The sequence below is a fragment of the Scylla paramamosain genome, chromosome 32 (assembly GCF_035594125.1).
Source record: "Scylla paramamosain isolate STU-SP2022 chromosome 32, ASM3559412v1, whole genome shotgun sequence".
NCBI classification, from domain to species: domain Eukaryota; kingdom Metazoa; phylum Arthropoda; class Malacostraca; order Decapoda; family Portunidae; genus Scylla; species Scylla paramamosain.
In genome coordinates this window covers 14,657,483-14,682,380 of record NC_087182.1, presented here as the reverse complement: position 1 = coordinate 14,682,380, position 24,898 = coordinate 14,657,483, and the positions used below count along the sequence as shown (strand labels likewise).

The window sequence follows — 24,898 nt, the reverse complement described above, 5'->3', positions numbered from 1 at the left end:
AGTTTAGTTTTTTTTTTTTCTAATTTTCTGAAGTTAAGGCCTCTGCTTTTGTCCCCTGTCCTTTATTAAGCTATTTTTCTGTTTTAAAGATTGTGTATTGCTTGCCCCCCAATTATCTAATTATATATGACTTTTTTTTCTTTTATCCTGTGTTTTCATGTGTTGCTTACCCTCATTCTTAATCTAAATCTTAAGCTCTAAATGTCTTATTCTTATAGTAATATTTTGTATATTTTCTTTTGAGTTTTTTTTTCTGTTTTCTTAACTTGGTTTAACTTTTATCTTTATTTTTAATTTTTCATATTTGGTATTATGCTCTTTTATTTTTAATCTCCTATACTTTGCTTTTTAAAGTTTTTTTGTCTTAGCTTCTGCATAGCCATCATTTCTTGCTCCTAAGGCTTCTTGCCCTCAAGCTTTGTAAGTATGCTTGCTGTGTTCATTGTTTGCTGCACACCTGTAGATGTCAGCATGTATCCACACTTATAATACAGTTCATTCACAGCATTTTTCTCTTATTCCCATACTTTTCTGTAATATCATTGTCTACTTTGATTCATTATTCTCAGTGTTGGTTTCTTATTTACAATTGGATCATTTTTTATTCTTATTTCTGTTTTCTGTTTTACAGCTGGTGTTTATTTTTCTTTTTTATTTGGTGGCTTTACTTGCTTTATTCTCAAGACTGTCCTCATTTTCTTACTTTATATTATATATTTTTCTTTCTTTACAATACTACATACAAGTATTTATTGTATATTTTTCTTTCTTTACAATACTACCTACAATACTTGATTCTCAATACATTTTTTTTCTAAATATTTTCTTTATATTCAATGTTAGATTCCTTCTTTTTACTTTAATCTCAGTACCCCTTTTTCAGCAATCTTTATTAAACTTTGGTGTTAGTCACTATTTTACTTACAGTCCTCTCAATGTTGGTCTCTTTTTTCAAAACAGGTCTTACTTTATTCTTTACACGTTGGTTTCTTTTCTGGATGTTAAGTTGTGGTTGCCTCTTCCAGCACGTCTGCAGGGCCTTAAGTGGGGTGGTAGGTGGTGCATCTTGCTGTACATAGAGGCATTTATACGTCCCTTAGTCATCCCTTCCTCCCTCTGAGTAGTGCCCTTATTTAGTGTCCTCCCCTCACCAGGCCCTAGTGACCCATCATTAAGTCACCTCTGCTCATGCTTGATGCTCTGGCTTTATTACATACACACTCACACACACATAAACACACACACACACACACACACACACACACACACACACACACACACACACACACACACACACACACACACACACACACACACACACACACACACACACACACACACACACACACACACATGTACAATTTCTCTCGTACTCTCTCCCAGTCAAATAGCATTCATCTCCTGTTTTTTTTTTTATCTCAAATTGTTTAATTTCTGCCCTAATTAGTGAATTATGTTTGGTCCCATTTCCCTTTTTTTTTTCACCTGTAACTGTTTTCAAGTTTTTTTCTTTGTTTTTACTTGTCTTTTTTTTCCCATGTTCAATAGATTAATTGAGTTTGTTGCAGTACATCAGTATTCTTGTTCCCCCGATTTTCCTTGTTATTTCTATTATCATTTCTCAGTCTGAGATGAAGTAATATACTTCTGTCATTATTTTTATGCTTTAGATTGATTTCAGGCCCCTTGACACACTGATACATTAGGTACATTCTTGCATTCTTTTAATTTTTTCCTTTATCTCATTATTTTTCTGCCTGGGATAAATAACAGTACAGTGATACTGCAAGATGTTTTTGTGGTCAGTGAGGGTTGTCCCGTGTTGTAAGAGGCAAGGTGTTAGTCAGGTGTGCTTGATGCTGTTGTGTCATGTCATCTGCCTGGTGGTCCTGCCATGATGCTGTCATTCTTTCTTAATTCTTAGCTTTCAGCTTCATAACATTTGTGGATAACTAAACGTATCACCTAATTATTCTTTGAGATGTCACGATTCATCTCATTGTTGGGATAAAAATATAGAGGAGGGGATTTTCAGTTCCCTCATCCTGCTTCAGCACCTTTCAGACATTTGTAAACATTTAGTGTTATGACCTGTTTTCCTGAGCAAAGGATTTCATTATAGAAAAAATAAATAAATAAATATATCAGGTAGATTTTTTTATGCATTTTTTGAAGAGTTCAGATGCTTTTTATTAGTTTTTTTTTTTACTCTCTCTCTCTCTCTCTCTCTCTCTCTCTCTCTCTCTCTCTCTCTCTCTCTCTCTCTCTCTCTCTCTCTCTCTCTCTCTCTCTCTCTCTCTCTCTCTCTCTCTCTCTCTCTCTCTCTCTCTCTCTCTCTCTCTCTCTCTCTCTCTCTCTCTCTCTCTCTCTCTCTCTCTCTCTCTCTCGAGCAAGGACTATACTTTAATATGAATACAATTTTGATATATGCAATATTGAGTGGGTATTTCTTAAATTCTTTCTTGGGAGGACAGTTTCTTTTTACACCTAGTATTGTTCTATCTTAAAATGATACTTTTATAATGAATGAGTTTTATATTTATTAGAGAGAAAAGTTATCTTAGAATGAGTAATGTTTATATCTGCACCATACCTGGTATTATTACTACAGATAAGTAAAAAATTTACCCCAGATTACCGTTTTGTTACAATGAATGCTTTACATTTACACAGTATTCATTTTGTATCTACATGTTATAACTTGTCCTGCCAGGCACACGCCCACACCGCTCACACCATTCCAGCAGAAGCTTGTTGATTTTAGGCTCATGTTTGTATTTTTTTAAATTTTTTTATTGGATTTTGTGTGTTGTGTTGAGAGCCTTGAGTATGTGAAGGTTTGGCTTGAAGTATCATCCTGTGGTTTATTTTAGTGTTTTGTTGGGCATAAACTAGTCATGGTATCATAGGTTTTGGAAAAGTGTAGTGTAGACAAGTGTTATTTGGTTTGCGTGTGGTGTGCTATCAAGCTGTTGATGTTTGTATTGCATAGACATATGTGACTTTAAAATTGTTATTTAATTAAAATTAAAATATAATATTATATTGTATAAATAGATGTGATGTAAATTCTTATTATTTGATTCACATTGAAGTATTGTTTAAATAGACATGACAACCTCTTCCTTAATTCAGCAATTCATGCAAATAGTAAATCTCAGAACTTGTGTCCTTTGAAATCCAGTTTTAAATGTTAACAAACAAGTATTTGTGAGAATGTGAGCACGTGTGATGGGTGTTGTGTGTGTGTGTGTGTGTGTGTGTGTGTGTGTGTGTGTGTGTGTGTGTGTGTGTGTGTGTGTGTGTGTGTGTGTGTTTGTCCCCAGCTGACGTCAGCGACAGGAGGATACTCAGTAATATAATTTTTATTGTTACAGAGGAGTGCACAGTGCCATTTGTCCTGGCCTACGATGACCTGCTGTCAGGCCCCTTCAAGACCTTCTTTGACACCAGCCAGAAGATTGGTGGAGATGTGGCAACCATAACCAACCTGGTGCAGGAATGCTTCATCAACCAGCGGGCCTTCCTGGTGATGGCGTCCAAGAGCCAGCGACCACTAGACACCGAACTACCTCAGGTGCTCACTCTGCTCATGCTGCTGTGCTTGGGGTGTGGGAATGCTGAGGAGATGACCTGAAGGGTGTAGTGATGATATGAACATTACATGCTGGCATCTACTGTTGTCAGATTTACATTCACTTGCTCAAAATTTTTAAAGGAGCTACCATTTTTTATTGGTAGCAGTAGCAGTAGTGCTTTGGGTTTTGGAATCCTGAGGAAATGAATTGAAGGGTGCTGGACACACTGATGGTTTATACATTATTTGCTGGCATCCATTGTAACCATGTATGCATTCATCTGCTCAGATTTTTAAAGGGATTAGCATTTGAGGCACTGCATGCTGAAGGTGCTCAACTTGCATTTCAAGCATTTTTTGTTGTTTTTCATGGGAGGCTGTTGCAGCCCCTCTCCTTTATCACAGGGAAGTAAAGATAATGGGTTTTTTTGATCATCCTACCTCTGTAAATAGTGTCGAGCATGCTATGACAGAACATGATTAAATTACATCTGGAGTAGTTCCCCATCTTCAACTCTCATTTACTCAAAACTGTTAAAAAGAGGGTTGAGTCTTTTTACATGTGGCACTGTATTTTTTATCAGTAGCATATTAGCTAAGTGATGTTACAAACTTTATGTGAAGGTCCATTAGTAGATAAATTCTGAACTTGCCAGTTTTGTGCTGATAGGCTGATGACTGGAGAGTGCAAACACCAACAAATAGGGAAGCAAATCAGCACCACATGACTGTTCCACTATAACACCATATGTGGAGGATATTGGAGTAGACATCCAGGGCAAGACTTAGCATTGTGTCAGCATCATGCATTGCTAAGGGCATACTTCAGGAGATGCTGCCATTACTGTGCTGCTGTCGATATTTTGCCCCACAAAACATGGGACTCTGGGCTTGAGAAACCTGTATAGCAGCATCTGCATGTTGAAGTAATGTAGCGATGCTTCATGTATAAGTGCAGTACTTGTATGGCTTTGGGAAGACATACAAATATTGTGGTAGATATGCTACTGTGATATTCCTTATTAATTTCTCTCAGTGCATATATCTTTCATGTTGCCTTTGTTGTCAGATACTTTGAAGAAACAATATATTTTCCTTTAAAAATTCCATTAAATATAAATATCAAGGGATAAATGGCTTAGTGATATTCTTCATGAATCTCTTTGATCCACTGCATTTTTCATGTTAGTTCTATTAAGCTTCAGTCACTTCAAAACCAGCTTATTTATGCCACACCCCTCACAGGTGCTGGAGCCAACTGGCAAGAAGATCCAGGCCGTGATAGCTTTCCGGGAGTCCAACAGGCAGTCCAAGTTTTTCAATCACCTGTCAGCCATCTCTGAGTCTATTTCTGGCCTGTCCTGGGTGGCTGTGGCCCCAGCACCGGCCCCCTATGTCAAGGAGATGGGTGATTCTGCAATGTTCTATTCCAACAGAGTCCTTAAAGATTACAGGTGTGTTATCTGCCACACACACACACAGAGTAACTGAGATTTATCAGTGTCTGGATAAAAGCTTTCAGATTTTTAAAGTTCACAAATTGTGATCAGCTATAAATTTCAATTTTTTCATTATTGAATGCATTTTTGATTGCATGAAGCGAATTTATAGAAAATACTTTCTCATAAATGTGAATTCTGCATTTACAAATCAAATGAAAAATATTCTTAACTTTAAAAAATTCATAAATTAAACATTCATAAATTGAGATTCTCCTTTACTTGTAGGACATAAGGGAACAGTAACCACACACATCATGAAAAAATAGGTTTTGTTAATGGTGGAGACTGTATGAGGGAAGCCATGTCAATGAAGGGGAATGTCTTGATGGACACATTATGGAGCCTGAGAAGCAGAACACTTTTCAGCCATAAGGATCCCTTCATACCATGTGTATTTCATTGTGTTGGGATTACAAAGGGATGATAGCTGGACACAGATATATATATATATATATATATATATATATATATATATATATATATATATATATATATATATATATATATATATATATATATATATATATATATGCATTTTATAGATAATGCCTTGTGTTGGCTTATTGGCATCTTGCCCTTATTTTCTGGAAGTATTTACACACGTGAATTTTTCCCGCATTGTATCCCTACAGGGAGAAGGACAAGGTACATGTGGAGTGGGTACAGAACCTGAACAATGTGTGGAAGGAACTGCAGGAGTATGTGAGGAAGTACCACACCACCGGCCTTTCCTGGAACACTCGGGGCGGCAACGCCATGAACAACCTTAAAGCGGCTCCACCCAACTGTGGGGTGCCTCCTCCCCCACCACGTATGTACAGGATGGACACCCCACCTAAATGTTCATGTCTTGATAATGCCCCTCCTCCTCCTCCTCTTTCTCAAGCTGGTATTACACAAAGAACATTTCCTTCTTAAAAATACTGTTACTTCACACCACATTTCTCAGACACAGATTTGATAGAGAAATTTTTGTCAAAGGAAATTATCTTGAGTTTACCAAAGCTAGAGTTGTGGATATTCTTTTACAATTTGTGATATTATTACTTCATTAGTGAATTATTTTAGCAAGATCATGCTTTTGTGACAAATTTGTGTCAAACATTGTGAAAGGATGGTAATTTCATTTAAAGGAACACTGTTTGTGTATCAACAACTCTATTTTCAGTAGGAAGCTCTATCCCCCAAGCTCTTTCCCCCCTTTTCTTAATTAAATAAATAAACCACTTCATACACCTGGCAATCCCTCTCACACACTGAGTAAAGGGCAGGACACATATTGTGACTCACTTCTTTCTTCCTGCTGTTGATAATAAATACTACTGCCACAAATGTGTGACCACATCTAAGCATCACAGTTCTGTCCCAACATTCTATAACATTTTCTTCTTGCCTTGGTTTACATTCTGCAACATTACGTATTCTTGTGTTGTAAATTCGTGTTCATAAATTCTTCTATGTTTAGCATTTTTCTTGATTTAAGGAGTTAACTATTTCAATTCTGCATTTGCTTTTAAATTTCAGAGTCACAATAATGCCACACACTGTAAAGCTGTAGTTAGTTGTTGAAATGAGCTTTTATATGAGTAAGTGTTTGCTTCATGATACCTCACACACTTGTATGCTAGATTTCATTGAAGTATATTTTGAGAGCCAAAGTCCTTTAGGTCCTAAAAGTAGTTTTCATTATACAAAAAGAACTTATTTATGATTTGCTGATCATAGTCAACTATATTATTTTCTTAGAGTATGCATTATCACTCTTACTTGCAGTGATGTAGGTTGCAGAACATCTTTGGCTCACTACAAAGAACATTGTTTATTTTGAATTGAAGAAGTGGTTAAAATTTGTACTATTAAGTCTATCTTGTATGACAGATTTTACTGTATAAAAAAAATGTACTATGTGAAATGAGGAAATCATTAAGAAGTTTGCAGAGATGATCAGAATTAGCTTTTATATACTTGAATTTATTTATCAGTACAAATTCATAACTTGCATACATACATAGCAATACCAGTGCAGTTAATTTCCTTAAGTGTGGTTATCAGCTCACGTGAGAAATGTGATCCATCATACCGGTGCTTGTCACAACAGGTCTATATTAAGTCACAGCACTGTTTTAGGTCAGGCACCTCAAACAGTAAACATTGACAGGGGATTAAGACACAAGTTATGGACTGTGCCAGTTGTTAGCAAAGTGGTGACATCTTGCAGTATTTAGATCAGCTGGACTTGTGTGAGTGCGTGTGTATGAATGTGTGGTGCTTTGTCTGGGCCACCCTGTGTGGGGACTGCTGGCCTGTTATATACACAGATAGAACTTTGTTTTATATTATTTACTATTAGGTATTAGTTTATTTACTGATTTGTTGTGATTATTGTAGTTTACTTGTGGTCCTTGAGTGTTTAGCATTTAGATAAGCATTCAGGTAAACAATTTTTTTTTTATTTACTGTTATGTATCTGTTTATTTGCTCATTTATTGTGATATTTTCTTTCATTCACATCTCAGCAATAGAGCTGTAGGCATTGATTGAGCAGGAATTATGTTGAAGACTTAGTGCTGCCTTAGTGTTGTTGCTGATGCTGTGTACTCCCGTAGCTGGCATCCCTCCCCCTCCCCCTATGGTGAAGCTGGAGCCCAAGGCTGTGGCGGCAGACGACGGCCGCTCGGCACTCTTTGCCTCCATCAACAAAGGGACTGAGATCACTGCAGGCCTCAAGAAGGTGGGAAGGAATCCCAATGCCCGTAATAGTAGAGTACGTGACCCTGTATTCCCTGCATGACAGAAAAGGGAACTAAAAAGGACAAAGCAAAGGGTCTGGGGACCCACTCTTTTGGTATATTTTCCTACATTTGCTTCTAACATCAAGGTTTGCACCAGTGGAGGCTGTGACAAGGTGTACAGGAGGAGGGTGACTCAGTTCTCCTGGAATCCTGATATAGACTACCTTGTCTCAGCTGTCCCACTTTAAGGGGAATGCCACCAATGCCTGGCACATAGATGAAAAGTTTATATCAAGGTGTGAGGGAATACATATGGGTCCAATGGTGTGTGTGTGTATAAGTGGACATCTTATCTTCCTTACTCCTTTGTGTGGTGGTTAGATTTAAATGAATTACATTTTTTTACATTGGGCAATTTTCCATGCATGAGGAGGCACCACAGAAAAATTCAAAATAGAGGAATCCAGTTCAGTACAAAGGAATAAGGTTCAGTACAGCTCTTTTACTCCCTTACACTGAGAACACACCTTATCCTGTAGTGTGCCTTCTGGCAGTGGGTGGTGTTCCAAGTATTGGTGAGTATGCTGTGAGGCAGTGTTAAGGCATCAGTGTGTTGGGAGGACTTGTTGTGGTAGCCATTTCCAGGGAGTGTTGAGCTGTATCCTGACCACAGATGACCTTGTTACTCATTGTAACCTCCCATACAGCAAGGCTTAGCACTGTGAACCAATTTTACCTGGCCAGACACCTCACAAGTTGTGTGGTGATGCATCCCAAAACTGGCTTCTGAACACCACCAGTAATACAGCATACATTACATACATACATACTTTGAATTTTTTTCTTTTTTCACTAAACTGGATTCCTCATCATCAACATATTAATTTTTATCAACATCCTTATTTTTGCTTACGGAGTTGGACAGCTTATGAGTCTCTTCCACTTTCTTGCTCATAGCCAGCCTCTTCTCTGATGTTCATCCTGGATTCTTCTTTGGTGCTTTTCCTCAAGTGCTACTCTGCACATTTGGGATGTGGGTAATTGCTTCGTATTAGTTTTAAAAAAATGTGATAAAATGAGGGAATTCTGTTTGAACATTTACTCAGACCAAGTCTCTTCTTTCTCCTTACATCTTCTGTTTCATGTGAGGTTAATACTTCAGGCAGCTTTCCTCCAACCAGCTCTCTCAGGCAGCCTGAACTCACCTGCCAATGTGAGACATCTCAAATGTAAGACTAGTTATGAAAGGCCATAATGTTCTGCAGGTGACTGATGACATGAAGACTCACAAGAACCCAAGTCTGCGCGAGGGACCAAAGCCTTTTGTCAAACAGTCTAGTCCCAGCAGCCGTGCTTCTCCTGCCAAGGACGCCTTTGCCGGCACCCCCAAGCTGGCCCTTGAAGGCAAGAAGTGGTTCGTTGAGTACCAGAAAGACAACCAGAACATTAAGATTGATGCCAAGATGGATCAGAGTGTGTACATCTTCAAGTGCCAGAATATTGTAGTTCAAGTTAAGGTAAAGTCTCCTATCATTATTGACTTGGTGGAATAAGTGTTGGTATTTAAATAGATGTATAGCTTGTGTTGCCAGCTGGTTTGTAAAGGATTATAAAGGACAAACAATAACACAAATCTTTCCATGGTTGTTGGATTACATTACTCTACACTATACTATTGTGGAGGGCTTTTCCCCACCCAGCCATTCCTCCATCTTCAATTTGGGGCTCAGCATTCAAATCAAATTTACTTCAGTACTGTGATACTTATTCTTTGTATGCACATCTGTTTACACCACTCTTGTTGTGTTTATCCCTCTCACTCACCTTTCCCTTTCTTCAAATATTTCTGCACAGTTATCCTGTTTTGTAGACAAATATTTATTCACATTATCTCCAGTTTTGTAGACCTTCCTAGTCATTATATTTTATTTCCTCATTTCCTCTTCAATCTCCTGCCCTGCCCCTTATTCAAGTATTCAAGCACTATTGTCTTGTTTTATAGTCAAACCTTTCTTTCGCTGACAGAATTCCTTCTTTTGTACATAGATTTTCATCATTTGATCTTCAGGTCCTGATCTTCAACATTAAGGTTTACCATGTTGATCTAAACTTATCCTCCCAACTTTCTTCAAGATGATGGAATGCAGTGTAGCCTTTCCTTTTAGATGTTATTTCATGAATATTCCACCTCCAAGATTTATCCTGTAATAATGCTGTATCAGGTTAGGTTAAGTTTGGTTTGGGATTTATGTTGGATGAAAGTTTAATTTTGGAGTTTTCATGGGTGGAATTTGCATAGAAGTGAAAGCATAGGGCTGGATGATGAAAGTTTAATTTTGGAGTTTTCATTTTTGGAATTTACATAGAAGTGAAAGCGTAGGACTGGATGATGTCAAGAGCCCTTCATACAAATCTTATTTGTGTAGTAGGGACTGTTATCAAGAGCTAATTGATTATGCATATTTAACAAAGCTTTGAGACACCCCATATAGTCTGTGTTGCATTTCATCAGTTTAAAATGGTACTGAGGAAACATGAATAACTGTACTACAATGCATTGCATGAGTGCACCAAAACATTTATTTTTGTCCTTCCAGGGTAAGCTAAACTCCATCATCTTAGATTCCTGCAAAAAGTCTGCTGTGGTATTTGAAGACTTGGTGTCTGCACTTGAGGTGGTCAACTGCCAGTCATCCAAAGTGCAGGTAAGGTTGCAGAGAAATTTACTCATGATTTTCAATATTTTTTTCCAAGAATACAGATTTATATAATATAAATTTTATGGGTTAAAAAGGTAGATGACTGAATTCATTAAGTGGAGCTTTGGGAGGATGGACTAGATGTGGCTGTGGGTGATAGGAGGATATGAGTGTTGTTAGATACCCCACACTTAGTTTGTTCAGATATCTGTGGATCCTCATGTAATGATAAGTGTCAGCAGTGTGTGTGTCGATGTGTGCAGTAAAAAGTGCCATTTTTGTGCCTCAGGTGATGGGAGTGATGCCAACCATCTCCATCGAGAAGACGGACGGGTGCCAAGTGTTCCTCAGCAAAGCTTCCCTCAACACAGAGATTGTCACAGCCAAGTCTTCAGAGATGAACATCATGGTCCCCAAGCCTGACGGGGAGTTTGCTGAGCTGGCCATCCCAGAGCAGTTCCTGACCAAGGTCAACGGACTGTCCCTCACCACCACCTGCACCGAGTCCTGCTAGGAGGCTGGCTGCTGCCACCACCAACACTCCAGGTGTCTTTGCTGGTGCAGACTGAAGTGTCCATAAGGTCCTCAGTGACATGCAATTTATTGCTCTAGTGGTTTGATGCAGAAAGATGCTCATTTGCTGAATGTTTCATAGTTTTTAATTCATGTCAGTATGAGTAACTCAGTTTATGACCACAGTGTTTGAGTGCATCAGTAGTGAACGTGGTTCAGTGCTACTGGTTATAAACGTCAATTGTTTTGGGTTGCATTGATGCACTCATTGCCTTCTATGAGCCGAGGCAAGTTGGTACATACTGTAAAAATAACCATACTATACTTCTATAAGATGTTACCTTATTCAGCTCAAATTAGGGACTTTTCATGACAATATGCAGGTTGGCTGTTATAGTATGGTAAGAAAGTACACTTAGCTGATTCATCATTGGTTTGTTGCTTCACAGTAATTTATGGCAACATTACATGTGAAGGTGTTGCAGCAACACTTTTTGATCCCACCAAGATACTGCAAGATGCCAGTCTCTTAGTTGTGATTTGTTGAAGAAATGGAAGTACCATTGTTAACTTAAGAAACTTAATTTGTGTAATGTTTTCTCCAAACTGCAAGTTGCAGAACCAGAAGCTACTTATGTCTGTCTGTACAAGTGTTTCATGTGAAAAAAGATGCAATCTGTATAAAATTAAGGGAAATCAGTTCAGGATATCTGTTTTTACAATTTTCAGGATCATAACTTTTTCCATTGTCTGCTTTATGCTTGAGGTAGTGTAGGTAAGTAATTTATTACTGCTCGTCTCTAGTCTGTGACGGAGTTAGTGTGGCTGTTGACACGCTTGGAACTCACACCACACGAGTAAAAGAGAAATTTGGGGAAAATATTAGTTCTTAATTCCTTTGTTAGTCATTATAAACTTCACATGTTGATTAACTGCATTCTTCCATTTTATATGCATATCAGCAATGTTTCTGATGTAATGGAAAAATGTACTGCAGTGGGTACAATGTATGAGTTTTCATATTAACCCTTTCTGATTTATGATTATTATTCATTTTCCTTTTGAGCAGGTCAGCCACTCACACCAAACACTCTATCCTCTAAATGTGATGCTCTGCTGTGGTAGTGCTGCTTGATGCAGTGCAGTATTTTCAATTATAATAAAAAAATTTGATAAAGAATATGATGCTCCACTGTGGTAGTGCTGCTACCACACTGCCTTATGCAATGCTGTACTTGTAACCAAGATGTAAAGACATCCTCAGTGAAAGTCAGTCACTAAGATCAGCACTGTGATGTTCCAGGAGCTCATTAGTTCAGGCAGTATTTCTGTGCTGAGACAAGGTTCAGTAAGTTGATCTCACAGGTTTCTGCAAGTTACGTGGATAACAAATATCACTGCCAACTGAGGTGAAACCAGTTTCATTAGCATCATTAGCAAAACCATATGGAATCTTACTGGTCTAGTTTTAGTTTCAAACAAGTAGTTTGTAAAACTTGATACATATTATCCTTGATAAGTACATTCCAATTTTCATTACATTCATCAGAATGTGATCATGTTACACAACACAACACTAGCTGCCTGGCAATATCCAACTCACTCAGTGAGATTGAAAACAAATAATCTTGCGTAGCAGTTGAGGTCTACCACTGTACTTGGTGCCACTCTTCTCTTGCCTCACTTCTCTCAAACAGACCTATTCCAAGAAATCACCCACAATATAACTCAAATGTACAACATTTTGATGATCCTTAATCACAGATTCATTTTTTTTTTTTTTATGTAGGAAGGACACTGGCCAAGGGCAACAAAAATCCAATAAAAAAATATGCCCACTGAAATGCCAGTCCCATAAAAGGGTCCAAGCAGTGGTCAAAAATTGACCATACTGAGTGTACAATGTCAAATGGCATTGGTTAGACTGAGATTATTGGTTATTTATGCAAATGAATAATGTATTGGCTGTTAGTTTGAGTAATTGAACAAATGTATGGGTACTTCCCTTTCTGAGGATCATCATATGTTACATTGCCTCAGTTCTGCTGAGGGATCCCATGACTACACTGAAAGATGATTGGATATCAAATATCACTGAACATGATTCCTGTGTTCATTACAATCTAATAAAAATATCAAGGAGTAAAGTAGCTGCAGTCACAGCAGTTGCCATCCTTGACAACAAATATGCCTGAAACATGTCACTTGATATGATATTGTTTCTTTAGTTTCCCATGACATAAGATTAATCCACAATTATAGATGTAGCAACAATATCCAAACTGACATAAATTAGAGGAGATGATTCAATATTGTGTTACATGTGCTCATTCAATAACTGGGTCTGTTCTTTGTGATAATATCTTAGAGCTCCATATTTATCACCAACTGCTGAAAAAATTATTGGTTAAATATTATTGCCTTATTATTCTGTGTGACAAATGTATCACTGTAGAATACAGGTCAAAGTAATGGGGCCTCAGTGAACACAAACATATAGAGGACTAAGGGGAAAAAAACAAAAAAATCAGACAAATATTTTATTTGTATGTCAATTTGTACATCGTAAGTTTTAATGGAGGTGAAAAGATGAATATTATGAGTTCCTTTGTTGAATTAGGTAAAACACTCTAAAGGCTTAACTGAACTCTATGAATGGTGATGAAAGTCTTCAGTGTAAAATTCTTACTATTATACGAGTCCAAAGTTATCAAAGTATTTAAGAAGAATAAATTAAGAAGTACAGGAGAAATGTGAGAACAGGATGACTAAATAATTGTGTGGTAGCCTTAAACGTGCTACCTAGAGAGAGAGAGAGAGAGAGAGAGAGAGAGAGAGAGAACTAAAAGTCACTGATAATAAGCTCGTCAATGCCCCAGTCTTCAAAGGATCCGTCAGGTAAGTATCGTCGGATGATGATGGGAATCTTGCGTTCTCGCAGTTCCTTGGCAGCAATCTGGAGTGGGTCTGACTCAGCGTCTATCTCCACCATAACGGGGGCGCACATTGCTATCTGTAACGCCCTCGTCCCTAATACACGCGCCCTCTCATATCTGTAGAGGGAATCTTTATTAACTTTCATGATATGATATGCAACAATTCACAACACTAAAAGCAATGTATGGAATCTTTACAGGCACCTACAAAAATGAGGGGGTTAAAAAACATAGATTTTGCAATTCCTAGCAGTGTAATGATTGTAGGAGGCAGTAGACACCTGCCGAAACAATAATTACTCCCAGTGAGGTCTAAAGCACTGTTCAGGGGTGGGGGGTGAACTTATCATTAAACCCAGCTGTGACCTCACTGAACGTTTCCCTTTGTGTCTCACAACACAAGGGGGCAGTCACAGCCTGCCCTCTAAAGACAACTCTCTTCCTCCACACAAAACTACAAGCACCTAATAACACACACCCTTCACTCAAAAAAATTTTAAAATCATCATGGCGACTCCTACACCAGCCTCGGAGTCCCCATCTGGGGAGGGGACCATAAATGTCCCCAGGTCGGACTGCCTTTCTGTCGACGACCCTAAGTGTCTTGACACCCCCCTCAACTTTTTCTTCATTAACTTCTGCAACTTCGTGGTCTAAGATCTAATTTTCAATCTGTAGAACACCACCTCTCCTCTTCTAAACCTCATCTTTTCCTCACTGAAACTCAGATGTCTGAGGCAACTGACAGTAGCCCCTTTTCTGTTCCCTCCTACTTTCTCTATCCTCATTTTCGATCCAAAGCTGGATGCTGCGTTTATGTGCGCAATGACTTAACCTGCTCTCGTGCCCATGCTCTTGAATCTTCCGAGTTTTCCACCATCTGGCTATGACTACAGTCACTCTCATACTAAATTTATCTGTGTTGTATACCTCTCACCTAACTCCTCTGACTATAAGAAATTCTTTGACTACTTAACTTCCAAAGTGGAGCACATTCTGACCCTCTTCCCTTTTGCAGAGATCTCCATTCTTGGAGACTTCAATGTTCACCACCAGCTTTGGCTTTCCTCTCCCTTCACTGACCATCCTGGTGAACTAGCCTACAACTCTGCTATCCTCCATGACCTAGAGCAATTGGTGCAACACCCTACTCGTATTCCTGACCATTTTGGAGATACGCCCAACATTCTTGACCTTTTCCTGACCTGTAATCCTTCTGCTTATGCTGTCACCCTTTCTTCTCTGTTGGGCTCCTCTGATCACAATCTCATATCTCCTATCACTCCAATTCCTCCTCAGGATCCCCCTAAGCGAAGGTGCCTCTGGCGTTTTGCCTCTGCTAGTTGGGGGGACCTGAGGAGGTATTTTGCTGATTTTCCTTGGAATGACTACTGCTTCTGCATCAGAGACCCGTCTTTGTGTGCTGAGCGCATAACAGAGGTAATAGTGTCTGGCATGGAGGTGTACATTCCTCACTCTTTTTCTCGTCCTAAACCTTCTAAACCTTGGTTTAACACAGCTTGTTCTCGTGCTATACATGATAGAGAGGTGGCCCACAAAAGGTACTTAAGCCTTCCATCACCAGAATCTCATGCACTTTATATTTCTGCCTGGAACCATGCCAAGTCCAACTAGTCAAAAACTCCTTCATTAACAGAAAATGTCAAAACCTTTCAAGATCTAACTCCCCTTGTGATTTCTGGCATCTAGCCAAAAATATCTCCAATAACTTTGCTTCTTCTTCTTTCCCTCCTCTATTTCAACCAGATGGCATCACTGCTATCACATCTATTTCTAAAGCTGAACTCTTCGTTCAAACCTTTGCTAAAAACTCTACCTTGGACGATTCTGGGCTTGTTCATCCCTCTTCTCCACCCTCTGACTACTTCATGCCACGTATTAAAATTCTTCGCAATGATGTTTTCCATGCCTTCGCTGGCCTAAATCCTCTGAAGGCTTATGGACCTGATGGGGTCCCTCCTATTGTTCTCCGAAACTGTGCCTCCGTGCTTGCACCTTGCCTAGTCAAACTCTTTCAGCTCTGTCTGTCAACATCTACCTTTCTTTCTTGCTGGAAGTTTGCCTACACTCAACCTGTTCCTAAAATGGCTGACCATTCTAATCCCTCAAACTACCGTCCTATTGCTTTAATTTCCTGCCTATCTAAAGTTTTTTAATCTATCCTCAACAGGAAGATTCTTAAACATCTATCACTTCACAACCTCCTATCTGATCGCCAGTATGGGTTCCGTCAAGGCTGCTCTACTGGTGATCTTCTGGCTTTCCTTACTGAGTCTTGGTCATCCTCTTTTAGAGATTTTGGTGAAACTTTTGCTGTTGCCTTGGACATATCAAAAGCTTTTGATAGAGTCTGGCACAAAGCTTTGATTTCCAAGCTATCCTACAGTTTCTATCCTTAACTTCATCTCAAGTTTCCTTTCTGACCGTTCTATTGCTGCTGTGGTAGACGGTCATTGTTCTTCTCCTTAATCTATTAACAGTAGTGTTCCTCAGGGTTCTGTCCTGTCACCCACTCTTTTCTTATTATTCATTAATGATCTTCTAAACCAAACTTCTTGTCCTATCCTCTCCTACGCTGATGATACCACCCTGCACTTTTCCACGTCTTTTCATAGACATCCAACCCTTCAGGAGGTAAACATATCACGCAGGGAAGCCACAGAACGCTTGACTTCTGATCTTTCTAAAATTTCTGATTGGGGCAGAGCAAACTTGGTATTGTTCAATGCCTCAAAAACTCAATTCCTCCATCTATCAACTCGACACAATCTTCCAGACAACTATCCCCTCTTCTTCAATGACACTCAACTGTCCCTCTCTTCTACACTGAACATCCTCGGTCTGTCCTTTACTTATAATCTGAACTGGAAACTTCACATCTCATCTCTAGCTAAAACAGCTTCTAAGAAGTTAGACGTTCTGAGACGTCTCTGCCAGTTTTTTCACCCCCCCCGCTGCTAACTCTGTACAAGGGCCTTATCCGTCCATGTATGGAGTATGCTTCACATGTCTGGGGGGGTTCCAGTCATACTGCTCTTCTAGACAGGGTGGAATCAAAAGCTTTTCGTCTCATCAACTCCTCTCCTCTAACTGACTGTCCTCAGTCTCTCTCACCGCCGCAATGTTGCATATCTAGCTGTCTTCTACCGCTATTTTCATGCTAACTGCATGCCTCCCCTCCTTCCACGGCCTCACTGCACAAGACTTTCTTCTTTCTCTCACCCCTATTCTGTCCACCTCTCTGACGCAAGAGTTAACCAGTATTCTCAATCATTCATCCCTTTCTCTGGTAAACTCTGGAACTCCCTGCCTGCTTCTGTATTTCCACCTTCCTATGACTTGAATTCCTTCAAGAGGGAGGTTTCAAGACACTTATTCATCAGTTTTTGACCACTGATTTGACCCTTTTATGGGACTGGCATTTCAGTGGGCATATTTTTTTTATTGGATTTTTGTTGCCCTTGGCCAGTGTCCTTCCTACATAAAAAAAAAAAAAAAAAAAAAAGTGGCTGTGGAACAAAGATGTGGTTTGTAGTTAAGGTAAGATGTGTCAAAGAGCAGTGAAAAGATTAAACACTACACACATCCCATTACACACTCGTATTAGTTTATGAGATCTTAATTCGTTAACGTGGAATTTAGGTTTGTAAATAATGATGTTTAAAATAAGCTTCAAATATTGAAAATGCATTGAATGGGAAAAAATAAAATATAGTTGGTCCCAATCTACACATTTTTTATTTGTGAATATCTTTTGAGGAACAACACTTTCCTAAACTGAAATTCACCCACATCCCAAGCAGTCAAGTAATAAATAGTAGGTAAGTATGAGAGATAGGTAATGGGAAGTATTTTGTAACTTCTAATACACCTCTGATGAGCTAAAATCAGGTTGCTTACTTCGTCATGTAAGGGGTTGTGATGCGTTTCTGTGTGGGCACGGCTTGGCCTTCACCTGCCGTTAGCAACTCCACTTGGTTTTCATCATCCTGTCAACAAAAGTAAAACAAATCATTAATTACCTTCACAAGGAGAGAAATGGATTGATACAAATAACAAGACTATTACCATCCTAAACAAACAAAGCAGCTCATGATCACAGGCCCACAGCAGCTGGCAATACTTTCCATGGGGTCAGTGTGCTATGTAGTGCCAAGCTATCATCATCAAAAACCTGTTACACTTGCTTATGTGACCCTGTTCATGTGCCTATTTGGCAGTTACACTATTGACTTCACGCTTGAGCAGAGAATATATATAGCAAATTGTGTGTCAACATCAGAAAACCACACATTCATTCCTTTCGTGGCACTTACCTCTCCCTCCTGCAGATCATCCAGGTTCTCGTCCTCCTCCACCTCCTCGAAGTCGTCACCAACACTGAAAGAAAATGGTGCAAAGTTACAAATTGGTACTAGATCAGACTTTACATGGTGAACACAGCAGCACCATGAAGGAAATACTGCAGACTTGAATGCTGGGACAGATGGATAAGAGGTAAATTTCCTGTTTCCCAACAAACTCCATATGGAGGACAAAACTATTTTTTTCTGCTAATTTTTGATGCATCTTTAAATAATCTGCCATCACTTTCTGTTGAAAATCACTGTTTTCATTTATGCTTAAGGAACATTGTAATTTATGACAAAAATTGATTGCAAATTAGTCAAAATGCATAAAAACTTACTAGAAATAAATAGTTTTGTCATTGCAAATACCATTTGTAACCTCACCAACACTGCACAGTTCACAGTTTAGACCAGTCACTCACAACAGCACTCCTGATACAAAGGCGATAAAAAAAAATAAAAAAATAACCAGCGGCTTTAATATCTAACGTAACCAAACCTAACTAAACCAAATCTAACCATACCTAGCATAATGTAACGACAACACACCCGAAAGAAAACCAATAAATTTTAAATTGCTGACAGAGTTAATCTGTGACACATACATATATAGGGTTCAAAATAGTCAGCATGAGGAGCTCTAGCTAATGAGACACGTCACAGGAACAAAGTTAATTTGTAGTGATTCTGGAATAATACCATATATGATATGATTCTTGTTAACAATGAGTACTTGTCGTCTCGCTCTGCCCCTTTTAGATTTTTTTTTTTTTTGTGATACATAAGTAAAATGACTTGTCCAACATAGCTACAGAAAAAAAAAACCTTCCTTTCCTAAATATAAAGAGCCTGTACAGCTAAGCATAAAATCTGACAAATATATTATGTGGTAATTGATACCAGTAATCCTGTCCCATATCTTGAAAGTCATGGATAAGCAACAATAATCTGCTGTAATCTCAGACAAATCAAGTTTGTTACTGCTGCGCCAAAAAAAAATGTATCGGAGCAGGAGGACGAGCTGAAATAACACAGAAGCCTTTTGCGTAGAATTAATCGGAAGAATCTTTACGTCCCAGAGTTGTGGTGAGTGACGCCGAAGTGACGCAAATCCCGCCAGGCCCATGTGGTGCACCTTGCCTTCCTTCATGCTCCCGCCACGCCACCCCGGGGAACACAAGGCCACGCCACACACGTTCACGTCTATAAGATGACTAAACACTGGGATCTACTCACTCATCGCCATCAAATTCCTCGTCCGCCATGGTGGAGTGGAAGGCAGAGCTGGAGGCCAAGAAGCGTCTCGAGTCTCGCCAACGTGATGCAACAACAACAACAACAACGTGTTGCCCAAATTGTTATGGTTATACTTCAGCATCATTCTGAAAATAAGTATGAATATTATATTAACACAAGAATCATAATTGTTACTTTTTCGTAAAGAATAACCTGCGATACATAAAAATAACAACTTTTATAGTTATGACACTTAATGAATACAGAATCACTGTAAACTACTTAAAAACTACTTAAAGCACAGATATTTTAGTTTTAATATTTATTGCTGATTTTGTTATAGAAAAAATGATGTTTTATAGAAATATATGAAAAAAAATATTTTAAGGGATCATAACAATGTTTACCTTTTTTGGGGACGCGCCACACCGGAAGCTGGTGCACGAATATTGACCCGGGAATCTAAAAGGGAGGGAAATCAATAACCAAACTCCATGCTGGGCTGACAATCTGACCACCGGTGGCTTTTAACTTAACCTGGGTGACCCGACATAGGCGAGGTCACCAGGTGTGAATATTCCTGATTGGTGACCCTCGAGGCACGTGGCATGTGGCTGGTGGCATGTTTGTTTGTTTACCGTTGGAACCACCACCAGGCAGCCCCATGACCCTCCTGACGCGGCGCAATAAATGCTGGACGTATAAATATGCTGTTGCTCTGTGGGAACTTTGTGAGGTGAGCGATTAAAATTGTCACGGTATTTCATGTGAGTTTTTTTTGGGGTAATGTTACTGTGTTTGCAACATTGCTATGGTTGTTAGGTTACCATTTCTCTTCTCTTGACTCACCAACCTGCGGCATCTTTTATAGTAATCTTAATAGTAATCTTGGTCATTGTTCTTCTATCTGTTTATCTTTTGCTATCTTCTGCTTCTTTTTCTACTCCCTTCTTTCCTCTGTTGTGCATCTCGGTTAGTATTTCATCAGCCTGTTCATACATCGTCTAGGTTTACCAGTGTTCTTGTTACGTGAAGCAGTGTACTTACATACTTACTTACTTGGTATACTTGGTGGAATTTAAAGTGTATTCCTCAGAGGTGTGGTGGTCCTCTGCTGCTGCTAGTCCGGGAGTCCTCCTTTAGGAATAAGTATTATAGAGGTCATAATTTCATATTTTACTCATAGCGAAGCAAAGATTCCTAAACAGTTAATTATATAGATCGATCAGCTGTGATATGTTGTATTATTTTTTGTTGTTGTTGTTGTTGAGAATATAGTAGCAATAGCAGCCAAACAACAAACTAACATTAAGAATAGCAGATATTTTAATTCGCAAACTATTGATTGCGTAGAGTATGATGAAGCAACTGATATATGCGTTTTCTTTTCCTATTATTGGAAACACGCTATCAATAGTAGCAAAAAGAACAATTGGTCTGTGTGTACGAGAGAGAGAGAGAGAGAGAGAGAGAGAGAGAGAGAGAGAGAGAGAGAGAGAGAGAGAGAGAGAGATTAATAGTAGTTAAGTGTACCCTGTTAAGAGATCCATTTTCTTCTCTCTCTCTCTCTCTCTCTCTCTCTCTCTCTCTCTCTCTCTCTCTCTCTCTCTCTCTCTCTCTCTCTCTCTCTCTCTCTCGTACACACGGACACACGACGGCGACGACTTCCTTACGTACAAACAATCCATTTTCTTTTTCCCACTATCGTTCATCTTTTCCAAATCGCATCGTTTGGGCGCGGTTCGCTCGGTGGTGTCAGTGGCGGCGGCGGCGGTGGTGGTGGTAGTGGTAGCACGTTTATAGTGTTGCCAGTTACCTGTAGTGGCGTGAAGCTGAGCAGTCGTGTTAAACTACCCGCTGCTGCTTAGGAAAAAGGACCTCTATTACTTGTTACAGTGACGTGGGTTTCATAAGAGGAGATTGAAATTTTGTGGCAGTGTGCGTTGTGAGTTGGAGGAAGAAGGGTGTGTGAGGTGCGGTGACTGACACACACACACACACACACACACACATACACACACATGCAAGGATCTCACTCAGGGTAAACACACAAAGTCTACCCTATTTTTGTCCCTAGTCGGAAATATTGTGTCAGTTTTTATGCGTTATTTTTAATCTGGTGTGTTAAGTGTGTATATGTGTGGATAGGGATTGGAATGCATGGGGGGTTTGTTTATATACGTGTTGTTAAGTTGCGTGTGTATAATTCGTGGTTATTGATGTATTTTTCCTCTTTTTATGGTGGTGTGGATAGATGAGTGCGGTGACGGTGGTGGCATGTGGAGGCAAGGCGTCTAGATGGCGCTAACCACAACCCTCATGTATAGGTAAGTGTCCCTGTGCTCCTGTCACCTTTACCTGCTTTGTTTACGTTCTTACGCCCATTGTGACCAAAGTACTGCCCCTCGCAAGACGTCGATTGTGTTTTTTTTTTTTTTTTTTTGGTGTCGCTTGACTGGACACTGCGACACCTGATTCAACAAAGACCAGCCGGAGACACTTGTTTAGCTGGACTGTCTTCCTTGTTTGAGTGGACGCCTCTGTCGGTGGTGGACACGGACACCATTCCTTCCTTAAATTGTGGTGGGTACTTGCCTATCCTTCCTTCCTTTCATGAATTGTCTGAACGTCTTTCTTACCTTCATTGCTTGAACTGAGGTGGATTTCCTTCCTTACTTGAGAGGAGGTGGGCACCATTCCTTCCTTGTTCATTGACACTGTATCCTCTTTGAGTTGAAATTAAAACCCTCCCTTTCTTGTGTGAGGTGAATATCTTTCTTGCTTGAGGTGAGACAGACATGCTTATCTCCTTGTTTGAGTTGAGATGGGCATCTTTCTTTCCTTACTTAACACTGACACCCTTGTTTAAGCCTTATACTTGCGACACGAAACAATTAGCAGCACCAGAAGCAATGCGTAGTCTTTATAAACATCTACAAAAAAGTTAGCGATGAAGAAAGAGTACACTTTGCAATTTCTTCCCAGTTCAAAGATTGGATGTGGCTGTAGAACAAGTAGAGGTGTCTCAGAGTGATTGATAATTAGGGAAAGATGTACCAAGTGGCAGTCAGAGTTAAAATAGATACCTTTCCACGCTTAAACTGAGTGGACACCCTTCCTTGTTTGAGCCAAGCTGGACACCCTTGTTTGCGTGGGACACCTGGACACTCCCTTGTCTGAGTGATGGTGGACATCCTGGTTTCCTTGTTTAGTTGAACACAAAACCTTCCTTGTTTAACTTGGACACTCACGCATTTATTTAAGCTTCACTCACACACACACACACACACACACACACATTTCCCTACTTGCGTGGGTTAGCCAGAGGGCACCTTTCGTTGTTTTGTCGCACGCTAACCCCGTTATCAATGCGGAAGAAACCTATGCAACACGCACGGCGGATAGGGGACGAGTAGGGTCAGGCGGCAGCACCAGCAGCAGCAGCGTGGGGGTTACAGTTCCCTTATAGATCACACTTCTTTATTCATGTATTCCTCTTAACATAAACGTGACGGATCCCGACTGCGCAGCGTCTCTTCCTCACACACACTCTCTCTCTCTCTCTCTCTCTCTGGAATTTTGTCAGCTGATTAAGACGCCAGCTACGACCTTGGGGAGGGTGCCAACTAGTTATGCGTTGCCTGTGATCCCATCTAATTGTCAAGCAGCACTCAGGAACACAACACCAGAAGACTTAAGCCCCGTATTGTTAAACGCTTTGTTCCATCATCAAGACGAATTGCAAAGGGCACAGAGACGAATAATCGAGTTTCCATGGATTTTTAATTTTTTTCCTATTAATGATACAGAATACTATTAAATTAGCGGTGGAAACATGAAAGTAACCTTGAAAATCATCCTCATTAAGTCCCATTTCAATTAGTTACGGTTAGACGTCGTTAGGTTTAGGAGTGCGAGTCTCGGATGCGTGTTAAGTGAAGAAGCGGTGGTTTAATGTGCTGGTGTGTTACGTAATTGCTCAAGCGTTGCTGTTAGGTGAAATTGGGGTTGTTAAGAGATCTATGTAATAGCCTAAGTGTGGTTGTTTGGTACAATAGGGGTTGTTAGGGAAGCTTATTAGATTAATAGAGGGGGGTCCAGCAGAGAGAGAGAGAGAGATTGTCTGACATGATATCGATTCCTGAAGCGATTGGAGTAAGAAGAATGATGATTGATGATGATGCTCAGTATGACGATGATGATAATGATACTATTACTACTACTACTACTACTACTACTACTCTAAGAACAACAACAACAACAATGGCAATGAAAACAAAAGAGAAAATACATGCTTTAATTTCTGACACACACACACACACACACACACACACACACACACACACACACACACACACACACACACACACACACACACACACACACACACACACACACACACACACACACACTAACTAAATAAGTGACTGGACCAATAAGAAAAAAAAAAGAAAAAAATCACAACAATAGCAACAAAACCGTAATGCCCCTAATTTTCCTCCTCCTCCTCCTCCTCCCTAGAGTAAGAAAATTAAGTCTTATCACAAAGCTGATTTCTGAAGAGGTTGTGTAAGAAAAATCTTGGCCACACTATCACTGATAACTCTACCTTGCTGAGAGAGAGAGAGAGAGAGAGAGAGAGAGAGAGAGAGAGAGAGAGAGAGAGAGAGAGAGAGAGAGAGAAAGGAGCTTACTCGCAGCACACCTGACAGTCTAAAGATAAGACCCAGAGAGAGAGAGAGAGAGAGAGAGAGAGAGAGAGAGAGAGAGAGAGAGAGAGAGAGGGCGGCACCGATATCGTGACTCTAATCCATCAGCATCGTATCCATGACCCTCCTCCTCCTCCTCCTCCTCCTCCATCACTAATAACGGGAGGAGAGAGGGAGAGGGAGAGGGAGAGTTAACATGAAAGCGAAAGAAAGCGTTGGATCATGTTTTTGTGACGGATCTTTTTGGTCTCTCTCTCTCTCTCTCTCTCTCTCTCTCTCTCTCTCTCTCTCTCTCTCTCTCTCTCTCTCTCTCTCTCTCTCTCTCTCTCTCTCTGTGTGTGTGTGTGTGTGTGTGTGTGATATCCTGCGTAGGTTCTCGTGTCTTGCGCAGTGTGCTTATCATCCATACATTGCGCAGCTACACGATAATGTAATGACGTGTCTTGTTATTGCGTCCATGTGTGAGCTATTATCTAATGTATCTCCTCTTTTATTTTTATTTTTTTTTTATTTAACTCACCCTTGTTTTTATTCATATGGATACATTGAATAATTAATTGTCATCGAGTAGAGAAGCGTGTGTGCGTATGTGTGTATGTGTGTGTGTGTGTTTTCGTTACATAG

General features: G+C 39.7%; 3 protein-coding genes across 36 annotated transcripts in view; 2 read left to right on the top strand and 1 right to left on the bottom strand.

The window, feature by feature from the left end:
* LOC135089238 (adenylyl cyclase-associated protein 1-like) overlaps positions 1 to 12,063 on the top strand; it is a 98,854-nt gene extending 86,791 nt beyond the window's left edge. For 10 of the 20 annotated variants that reach the window (XM_063984662.1, XM_063984658.1, XM_063984659.1 and 7 more), the window contains 7 exons: positions 3,378 to 3,577; positions 4,823 to 5,031; positions 5,712 to 5,890; positions 7,686 to 7,810; positions 9,077 to 9,328; positions 10,409 to 10,516; positions 10,800 to 12,063. In XM_063984662.1, coding sequence (XP_063840732.1) covers positions 3,378 to 3,577; positions 4,823 to 5,031; positions 5,712 to 5,890; positions 7,686 to 7,810; positions 9,077 to 9,328; positions 10,409 to 10,516; positions 10,800 to 11,024 — 1,298 coding nt within the window. In that variant the 3' untranslated portion in view covers positions 11,025 to 12,063. Of the gene's footprint in view, positions 1 to 1,025; positions 1,053 to 3,377; positions 3,578 to 4,822; positions 5,032 to 5,711; positions 5,891 to 7,685; positions 7,844 to 9,076; positions 9,329 to 10,408; positions 10,517 to 10,799 lie in introns of all 20 variants that reach the window. The other 10 variants (XM_063984656.1, XM_063984653.1, XM_063984655.1 and 7 more) reach the window with 3 other exon arrangements.
* Positions 12,064 to 13,550: 1,487 nt separating this feature from the next.
* LOC135089243 (DNA-directed RNA polymerases I, II, and III subunit RPABC2-like) lies at positions 13,551 to 19,720 on the bottom strand. The gene is made up of 4 exons (XM_063984685.1): positions 19,566 to 19,720; positions 18,297 to 18,360; positions 17,881 to 17,969; positions 13,551 to 14,076 (listed from the first exon to the last, which is right to left on the bottom strand). The coding sequence occupies exons 1-4, from the start codon at positions 19,592 to 19,594 to the stop codon at positions 13,866 to 13,868; spliced, it is 393 nt and encodes a 130-aa protein (XP_063840755.1). The 5' UTR covers positions 19,595 to 19,720; the 3' UTR covers positions 13,551 to 13,865.
* Positions 19,721 to 19,985: 265 nt separating this feature from the next.
* The window catches only part of LOC135089237 (cGMP-dependent 3',5'-cyclic phosphodiesterase-like), a 171,153-nt gene continuing 166,240 nt past the window's right edge, over positions 19,986 to 24,898 (top strand). For 2 of the 15 annotated variants that reach the window (XM_063984644.1, XM_063984635.1), the window contains exons 1-2: positions 19,986 to 20,301; positions 21,820 to 21,892. The gene's annotated coding sequence lies outside the window, so the exon portion shown is untranslated. Of the gene's footprint in view, positions 20,302 to 20,552; positions 20,726 to 21,298; positions 21,607 to 21,819; positions 21,893 to 24,898 lie in introns of those variants that run through there. The other 13 variants (XM_063984645.1, XM_063984634.1, XM_063984643.1 and 10 more) reach the window with 7 other exon arrangements.